The sequence below is a fragment of the Populus euphratica genome, unplaced genomic scaffold, assembly GCF_000495115.2.
Source record: "Populus euphratica unplaced genomic scaffold, PopEup_1.0 scaffold3138.1, whole genome shotgun sequence".
In the NCBI taxonomy this organism is placed as follows: domain Eukaryota; kingdom Viridiplantae; phylum Streptophyta; class Magnoliopsida; order Malpighiales; family Salicaceae; genus Populus; species Populus euphratica.
This window is the reverse complement of record NW_011502988.1, coordinates 4,244-14,288: the sequence shown is the minus strand read 5'-3', so window position 1 is coordinate 14,288 and position 10,045 is coordinate 4,244. Positions and strand designations below refer to the sequence as shown.

The 10,045-nt window shown below is 27.4% G+C and overlaps 1 protein-coding gene across 1 annotated transcript; it reads right to left on the bottom strand.

The window, feature by feature from the left end:
- Positions 1 to 6,047: 6,047 nt before the first annotated feature.
- LOC105119587 (appr-1-p processing enzyme family protein) lies at positions 6,048 to 9,020 on the bottom strand. Its single transcript, XM_011017740.1, has 7 exons — positions 8,680 to 9,020; positions 8,064 to 8,112; positions 7,856 to 7,958; positions 7,656 to 7,751; positions 7,494 to 7,568; positions 7,047 to 7,116; positions 6,048 to 6,415 (listed from the first exon to the last, which is right to left on the bottom strand). Exons 1-7 carry the CDS (start codon positions 8,998 to 9,000, stop codon positions 6,341 to 6,343), a joined length of 789 nt encoding a protein of 262 aa, XP_011016042.1. The 5' UTR covers positions 9,001 to 9,020; the 3' UTR covers positions 6,048 to 6,340.
- Positions 9,021 to 10,045: the final 1,025 nt, after the last annotated feature.

Genomic DNA, 10,045 nt, shown 5'->3' with positions numbered 1-10,045 from the left:
TGATTTATTTGCAAAACAAGATTATTACATTTATTTGGTATTAAATGTATTCTCTAATTTAATAATTATGGATTAATATAGTGTAAGGATTTGTCTGCCTAACAAATTGAGAATGCTTAAAAAAACTATAATGATTTTTACCATGTATTTCACTAGATGTTTTATTAAAAACAATAAGCATAAGAGAAACTTGACATTACGAATTAAAAATGGCTGGGTTTTTTTTTTTCCTTACTAGAAACTAATTAGAAATTGATATTATTAGCACTAATTATAAACTAATAACTTATGGACAATGAAATTATTTTTTTTTGTCTAGTTTATTTGCATATTGTAGTCTTTATAATATACAAATAAAATAGAAAAAATAAAAACTCACAAGGTCTTTGTAAATTGGATATAGTGAAATCTCTTCATTTTTGTAGTCTTTACCGTCATGTTCAAGCTCTATTATAAAAGAATTCACATCACATATTGAATTAAACATTACATATAGAATTACAAGTATTTCTAGCTATTCAAATATATTATTTGTGTCAGTTTAATGATAATTTTTTATATTGATTGTGTAAATATTTAATATATTTTTTGAATGTTTATTTCTTCAAAAAATTTAGGTTTCATTATCAAAAAACTTCACTTTCTTATTATGGATAATAAGATTATTCATGCAACATGTATGAGAGCAACTGTAATTGTCATAGCTACAAGGGTAACTATTATTGAATAAGAAAGAAATAGAATTTATATACCAAAAGAACAATATATAAATGCAATTGCTTCACGAGAATTCTATATTAATAGCATTTTAAATCAAGGTAATAAACATTGCATCGAATAAATTCGTATAAAACTAGTTGTTTTATATAATTTGTGTAATGTTCTGAGAAGTTATAACCTATTATGATCAACTCAAACTGTGTCTATTAAGAAGCAAGTAATTGTGTTCTTATATATTATAGGCAAAAACCAAAGATTTCATTTTATTAGTGGTATATACTATAGGTCTGTTGAAATTATCCATCATTACTTTAGAATTATATTAAAAGCAATTCTTAAGTTATACAAACATCTTATCAAAGACCTAGGGGATACAATTCCCGTGGAGATAATGAATAACCGTAAATTTTATCCTTATTTTAAGATATGAGAACAATACCAATATTTTTACACATTAATTAATTACATTTAGAAGAAAAGATTATAAATTATATTTTCATGTTTATATAGGATTGTGTAGGAGAATTTGATGGTACCCATATTCCTGTAAATGTTCATGTTGAAATTCAAAGAAAGTTTTGAGGTTAAAAAGAGGAAATAACATGAAATGTTTTAGCAGCTATAACTTTTGATTTGAAATTTATATATGTTTTAGCTGGATGGGAAGGAAGTGCACATGATTTATAAGTTTTAGATGATGCACTATCAAGATCTAATGGTATAAAAATTTCAAACAGTATAAATTAAATATTTATAATATGCAATAAACATATAAATTGTTTAATTAAATAAAGATAATAATAGGTTTTATTTTTATTTATAGGGAAATATTATCTTGATGATACTGGTTATGGCATTCAAAAAGCAATCATTTCTTCTTTTCATAGAGTTTGATACCACTTGAATCAGTTTACATAAATTTTTACTAGAAAATAAAAAGGAGTTATTTAATCTTTGATAATCTTTATTATGAACTATTATTGAGCAAGGGTTTGACATTTTGAAAAGTCGTTTTAGATCAATTGATGAAAAACCTTTTTAGTCTTATGAAACATAAGTGAATATTGTGCTTCATATTGTACTATTTATAATCACATAATGGGTTGATCCTTATGACTTTTTTATGGAAGAAACATGTTCGAAAACTAAACCAATTAGAAAAACAATTAGCTTAAGCCAAGGAAGGAGAGGGAACAAAATATGGAGTGGATAACAAAAAGAAAAATGATTGCATCAACCATGAGGAATGATTATAACAATCAAAGAAACTAGTAATTGAGTGTTCATTATATGTGTTTGTTTTTATTATATCTTTCTTGAGTTTGTTTGTCTTTGTTATAAATTTGAATTGTTTGTTGATTTTATTATAATTTCTTATGTATTTCATGTGTTTTTCTTTTAATATTAGTTGTATTTTTTTGTATAAAATTAGTTCAATCTAAATATTGTATAATTTTATTTTGTATAAATTTGTGATTTTTTTTTGTAGAAATAAGTACCACTTATTTTGTATAAATTTGTGATTTTTTTTTTTTGTAGAAATAAGTACCATTTGGCCATCTCTTTATCCTTGCAATTTAAGTTCTTCAAGTCATCAATCAATCCTTTCATTTATGTTATAGGCCTGCATTAAAAATAGACATTTACCACAAATTAAATGTATCTTATATTATTAGATATATTATTATAAAACATGCTTTGGTTAAGGAGTTATTGATACTTCACGTGCAAAATGATGATATAAAACCATGATAAAAATGCACTTTTAAGTACTAATCATGAACCTAAGTATATAGACAATCATCTCAAAACTGTGAGAAAAGAATGAAATAAAAGTGGTTTTTGTTGGAATGTTTGTTTAAAGATAATTATGGTTTTGAAAGATGTATATGATAAAGAAGTAAAGATATAATAAATAGTATATTCTATGTAATTTTTATATTTACTTTTGTTCCCAAAACTTTATACAAGGAACTGAAAATTATATATTATAATCTTTATGAATAGGCACATTTCAATCATGATAAGTATCTCTACAAAAAAAACTTATATATATGTGTGTGTGTGTGTGTGTGTGTGTGAAACAATGACAATTGTTGTTGGAAAAGACATGGCAACCGGAAATTATATCAAATCATATGCTAATATTAACCTAGAAGAGAACACTGAAGTGCAATCTATTTTAATTGAAAATGAAGGGAAATATGAAGAAACTCCAAAAGGTAAAAAGACATCTTCCTCTAGTGTACAAAAGAGATAATATAAAAAGAGAAAGCGAATGTATGAAGATGATCGTGTTGAAAAGTTGTCTAAAAAGATTGGATATGTAACATTTCTAATTCAAAGCCTAAGCAAAAATCAATTTGATATTAATGAGCTATATACAAATGTGATGAAAATTGAAGGTTTTGAGGAGATCGCTCTTGATGACGCTTTTGATCACTTGATTTAAAATGAAATATTGTCAAAAGCATTTATGGCAAAAAAAAATATTAATTTGAGGAAAATTTGTGTTCAAAAGTTTGTGAACCAACATTACTATAAGCCTGATTGTTAAGATGATTTTACTATGACAAGAAAATCTATATTTGTTATTTGACAAGTATGTTTACCTGTTTTATTTGGTCTAGTATGTTTATGGTTGTTAATTTAAACTAATATGCATGTGTATAACATCAAAACTTAATATTGAGGCATGACAATATTTGATGAAAGATGAGTATATTTATTTCCTAATATTTAATTGATATATATTAAAGGGATAATTGTTCATACCCCTTTTTTTTCCTAATATTTAATTGATATATATTAAAAGGATAATTGTTCATACCCCTTTTTTTAAAAAAAAAATATTCATACCAAAAAACACCAAATATCTAAGTCTTACTTAATACCATTAACTAATTTGGCTTTTTTAATACCGCCAAAATTTATTTTGAGCGTTTACAAATAAAAAATATATTAATAGGTTTTAATTAAGAAATATTTCACAAGGTTATATTTAAAATATATCTATAATATTATATTTCAAAAATTTATATTACATATATAGTTATATTTAATAAAATACGCTATATAAAAATATATGATATAATAAAAAAAATCATCATTATACTTTTAAAATCTCATTCTTTTATTATAAGTGATTAAATATTTATATTAAATATTATATATATGTTAGATAATTTTTTAAAAAATAAAATATTAAAAATTTATTTTCTAACTTATTTTTCATGACATAACCAAATACTAGAAAGTATTTTTCATTTTTTTTTTCATGACACTACCAAATATCAAAAAATAATTTACTTTTCTAAAATTCACTTTCCAAAACGAAACTACTTTCCAGCAAATAAACAAGACTTTAAATTTGGTGATCATACCAGACCCAAGAGACTTAAATCTGATAGCCAAGCTACACTCGAAAGACTTGGGTTTAGCGGCCAAGCATACCCTAGAGCATTGGGTATAGTGGGTCTATCGACCATACTTAATTAATGTTTTTTATAAATTTTATTTTAGTTTTTCTAAAAAAATATTTAAATTACCCTTGAAGTACGATAAATAGAAATTCTACCTAATTTTTTTTATAATTGTATTTTTTTATCTATAAAAAATAACATTAAACCTATCCATGAAGAAACATAAATCCTAATTCATTTTTATTTTTATTTATCTTTATAAAAAAACAATTAAACTACCCTTGAAACATCATAAATAGAAATGCTAAACAATTTTTTATTTTTTCTATAAAAAAAAATTAAAACTATCATTGAAGTATCCTAAATAATTTTTATACAAAATGTTTTTATTTTTATAAAAAAGCATTTAAACTACTCTTAAAATATCCAAAATAGAAATTCCAATTAATTTTTTATAATTTTTATTATTATAAAAAAAATATTTAAACTACCTTTGAAGTATCATAAATAATTTTTTTAATAATGTTTTTTCATTTAAAAAAAATATTTAACCTACTTTTGAAGTATACTAAACGGAAATACTAATTATTTTTTTATAATTTTTTTATTTTTTATAAAAAAAACAAACATTTAAACTACTCTTGAAATATCTTAAATAAAAAATTTTATAAATGTTTTCTATTTTTTATAAGAAAAAAATTATTTATCCTTAAAATATACTAAACAGAAATTCTAATTATTTTTATTTATAAATTTTTTTAATTTAAAAAAATATTTAAAATATCCTAAACAAAAATTCTAATTAATATTAAAAAAATTATTTTATATAGGCTTTTTGACCTGACGGTTATATTACATCTAAAAGCATTGGGAATGGTGACCAAAAGTTTTTTATAAAAAAACATTTAAACTACCTTAATTATCCTAAACAAAAATATTACTTATTTTTTTTATAATTTTTTTATTTTTCCTATAAAAAAAATTAAAATTATGCTTGAAGTATCCTAAATAAATATCTTTATGTAGTTTTTTTATTTTTTTTATAACAATAAACATTCAAACTATCCTTAAAGTATCTTAAATAGAAATGCTAATGAATTTTTCTTATAATTATTTTTATTTTTTTTATTAAAAAACATTTAAACTATATTTAAAATATTTTAAACAAAAAATGCTAATTATTTTTTATATATATTTTTATTTTTTTATAAAAACAAATATTTAAATTACCCTTAAATTTGACGGCCACGCCATAACCATGAGCATTGATCCAATGGTTATGCCAAAGCTAGTGCTTGACTCATTTTTTTAGACTGGAATCATGCATGGCCCTTTTTTTTTTTTTTTTAATGGGCAGTATGATTTTCTAGGAGGAGAGAGGGCAAAGAGAAAGGGAAGGAAAAACCCCTCTCAAAGCTCCTCTGTGGGCCTCTTCAGCACTAGCGCCTTGCCATTATGTCTAGGTAGCGAGGCGCATCAAAAGACGCCCCCGCAAGACAATTCTCAGTTTTGTTCTGGGGCTGCACGAGCCACCAAATAACACAGGCGGCACCCACCCGCTAGCACATGCCCAACACGCTCCAACCATTGCACTAATCCAAATGCTTTAGCATATATTTGAACTGTTTCAAATAAAATAAAAGGACGGATAAGCCCCTAACTGCATGCTCAGCAAGTTTCTTTGGCAATAATTGTCTTATCATTACACTGTTTAAATCCACCGTGATTCGTGAATATGATAAACAATAAAATGGTGAACAGTAAAACCATGAGGAGTTCTAGTTTTCATAGCAATGAATAGATGAAGTTTTGAAGCTCAGTCAGTCAGGTTATCTTCTGTCGTCAATTCTAAAGACATCCATAGCGGTTAAGTGCATGCCACTTGATTTGTTAACCTTGATTAAATGTACAGAGGAACCTTAGAACAAAGGCTGAGCCAGAGCTTAATTAGCTGACAAGAGTCGAATACATTCGCATAAGACCTAGCAGAGGGGTTCCAGATCTAAAATTCCAAAACAGCTTCAAGAGTTTCCACACAGTATAGCTTGCATATAAATTCACTATGGCGGCCAGCATTCATCTAATCTCATACAAGGTCACGGTATATAAGACAATCCACAAAATATCCATATGCATTGGCTTATAACATCAACGCAAACCATTACCTTCTGCATCCTCAAATCCAGCTTCAGTACAAACTAAGCCTTGACCAGCTCTTTTGCCTTCTCCAACCAAGCATTGTAAATTTCATCCGAGAACAGAACAAAATGCACCTACAAAGAGCAATTTAAAACAGAACCAATAAGATTTCAAGGCTACAATAATTGGTCCATATATTATAGGTACGTTTCTGCTATCAAAGCACAGAAACATCCAGGGAAGACATGATAAATTAGTATCAAAACTCAGATTTTTTATTGATACTTGCAAGCGACTGCATCCACTGGACAAGTGTTGATGAGATGGCGATTTTCATTTCTATATGATGGTGTTAAAATGTTGAATTAACAAGTGCAGTGATAAGCACAACAAATTCATAGAAGCTTAATCTTCTTTAGTTACTTGGGAGTGATTGATATGAATAATCCCACCTCAAATGCTTTTGTTTTTTTTCTAGAATATCCCAACAAGAATATTAAAGGTGATTCTATGCACAGAATGCATGCGAGGAACCAACAACATTAGCAGAGGAGTTCCATAGAGATATAATGGCAATCTATAGTTTTGTTCTATCCTAGGATTCTATATAGTGTTTATTCCAGATCATAACAGTAACAATTTTCTTAAGGAAATTCTGCAATGGTCAGATAATCAAACAATGTAAAAAAGCCAGATCCAATTTGCAAGTTGGAGTGATATTGGATTCCCATATGATGATGTTTGTGAGAATAACATAATAAATACCTCTTTCAAGTCATCAGCAAATTCTTTAACAGTTGATATAGCCACTTCAGCAGCTTCCTCATAAGGATAACTGAAACAAAATAAAAATTAAGAGAAGAAAAATTGTGAGATTGATGATACTGTCACGTGTTTTTCACAAACACTAAACCGTGAAAATTTCAGAATGTGGTATTCAATCCAGTACTCAAAAGCTTGAGATTCGGCCCTTTGGAAGGCCATTGTCACAAAACAAGCAATCAATATGAAAATTCATTTCCCAACCAAATCATCCTAACTCAGGCATAAAAATCAAGAGCTTAAACCATGAAAAAGTAAAGTTTTCCATCTATTGACAAGAAAATTGTACAATTGCAATTAGGGTTTTACCCTTGACCATGCAAATCTATGTAAATAAAATTTCCGGCAGTAAAAAGCCCAGGTGATTCCCTTTGGTCACCAGCTACTTACCCATAAACACCACAAGATATGGCAGGAAATGCAATGTACTTAATGTTGTTGTCTTTAGCCAAAATCAAGCTGTTCCTGAAACCATTGTAGGCAAACAAGAGATGTTGTTTAGAATGATAAATTAAACTAATGAGAACTGATACTATTAAGGTTATGATATACCTGTATGCATTCCTAAGTGAGGCTTTAGGGTTACCATCAACATCATAGATGGGGCCAACAGTGTGAATCACGTGAAATACAGGCAGATTGAAACCTCTGCATATATTCAACATGTCAATAATATAATGATAAATATGTTCAAGGATGGAAAAACAAACTCCATCATAACAAGAAAAAAAAGTCAAGCAAGATGATTATACGGAGTAATTCTTGCTTCTCCAGTGGGGCATCGAACTCCAGGTCGGACTTCAGGGACTGTATAGCATGCATCTCGTAGTTGCGGTCCAGCAGCTCTATGAATGGCTGACAGAATGAATTGGAATTCCAAATTGTTACAAGCTTTGTCAGAAATATTACAAATGAGTTTTAGAGTAGATTGAAAAGGAAACAAAGATTAAATAAGAATACCTCCATCTGCACCCCCACCTCCAAGCATTCTTTCGTTTGCTGGATTAACCTGCAGAAGATGATAATTGAATTTAATATAAATGCATGCAATCAAATATAAAGCGTGGGGGGGGGGGGGGGGGGTTATACTATATATAAGAACTTGCATTATACACCCATGGAAATGGATTAGTACATTATGAAGTACATGTGGCTTCAATAAACCCATGAAGGAAAAATTAAACTCATCACCAAACTGACTCAGGTATAGGAATCTATGGAAACTCCCCCCATTTTTTTCATAGCTAGTGAAATTAGAACTCAGAAGGCATGGTAATGGTTCTAAATTGGCTCTGGCCTGTTTTTAGCACAAAAATATAACAAAAAAAAAAGAATAAAATCAAATCAAATTGACTTGCAAGAAGTCCCTATCAACTGGTGCGGTTACACTAATTGGTTAGTGCCGAAGACAAAATAATTATAAAATTTTAGGAAACCCCATTTTCACATGTAAAACAAACAATCATGAATTTTCGTAGCATGAAAATATTAAGATAACAACACTCGTAGCATCAAGCTAAAACGAATCAAGAAAGAACAAAACCCAGGAAATAAAAATGAAGGGTTTGCAGCTTACAATAGCATCAGAGGAGCCATCAACAGACCACTTGGTGATGTCTCCTTTGTTAATTTTGAGAAGACAAGGAGACAAGGAAAAAACATTGGTGTTTCCTCCATTATCAAATGGCAAGGTAGAAACCCCAGCTGCAGAAACGAAAACACCACCTAAGGTGTCCATCAGAGATGATGATGTCAAGGGAGATTTGCAGAGGAAATGCCTTTTGCTCTTGTTATTAGGGTAGGAGAGACTCCTGTTAATTCGAGGTAGTGGAGAGTTGTTAGAAACGAGGAATGTTGCTAGTCTTCCTCTAAGTCCTATTCTGGCCGCCCCAATCATTATGGTGTTTAATTATTTTGGTCTCCTGTGGTCGTCTTCATTCGCTTTTGAGGGGATCGGAATCAATAAAATATTAAAATATTATTTTTATGTATTTTTTAAAAATTTAAAAATATTAAATTCTTATATAGTATTTTTATTTTTCACTTTTTTTTACTATGATTTTTTTAATTTATTTTTTTATTTTATATAAAATTATTTTAATATCATGATTTCTATTATAAGTTTGATTTATCTAGTTTGAGTGATTTTTTATTTTTTTTATTTTATTTTTTAATATTTTTTTAGTTGTAACTTAAACCAATTAAATCACTTTAATTGTATTAGGTTATTAAAATAATTGTATAATAAATATATTAAAATATAATTGATTTTTTAAATAATGTTTTTATATTTATACTATTTAAAAATTTATATTATCAATTTGATTTTTTAAGATAGTATCTTCCGAGATGCCCTAACTAATATTGTTGGGAAGATGCTCTAACTGTGTTGGTGGAAAAAAAGACAAGGATAAATCCTACGAGGCTCCTTTGATCGAAAGCAACATTCCACGTACCACTTGGTGACAACTTTGGGAAATTTCCCTGATGAATTAATTAATCGGTGAATTTATTATTATATTATATTATATTATGAAAGAAAAGTTATGGGTTTTTCATTTAACCATGACATTGTTTATATAGGAACAAAACACTATGGATTCCGTATATTTCATATGAAGATATTTAATGATAAAAATGATTTCAATTTATAATATATTAAGATATGTGATTTGTAAGTTCAACAAGATCTATTTAAGATACTAAAAATGTAAATCTCAGAAATAAATAAATAAAGGTTGTTTAAATTAAAAACTAAGTACATAAAGAAAATTGATGTGTATGGTTGAATAAAAAAAAGAATTTAGAAATTTTTTAATATAATTTTTAGGCAAAATAATTTGATACATTATAATAAGTAGGTAATGTAAAGGGTTGGATTTAATTAAAGAGAATAAAACACTTAAAAAAAATGGAGTCTAAATGCTAATAAGAAAAATTAT

Excerpts from the sequence above, each read along its gene's own strand:
- LOC105119587 (XM_011017740.1), bottom strand. The coding sequence starts at position 9,000 with ATGATTGGGGCGGCCAGAATAGGACTTAGAGGAAGACTAGCAACATTC. Across the intron at positions 7,752-7,855 it reads GGAGAAGCAAGAATTACTCC|AGGTTTCAATCTGCCTGTAT; the intron begins GTATAATCATCT and ends GAATATATGCAG. Across the intron at positions 7,569-7,655 it reads TCACTTAGGAATGCATACAG|GAACAGCTTGATTTTGGCTA; the intron begins GTATATCATAAC and ends CAATGGTTTCAG.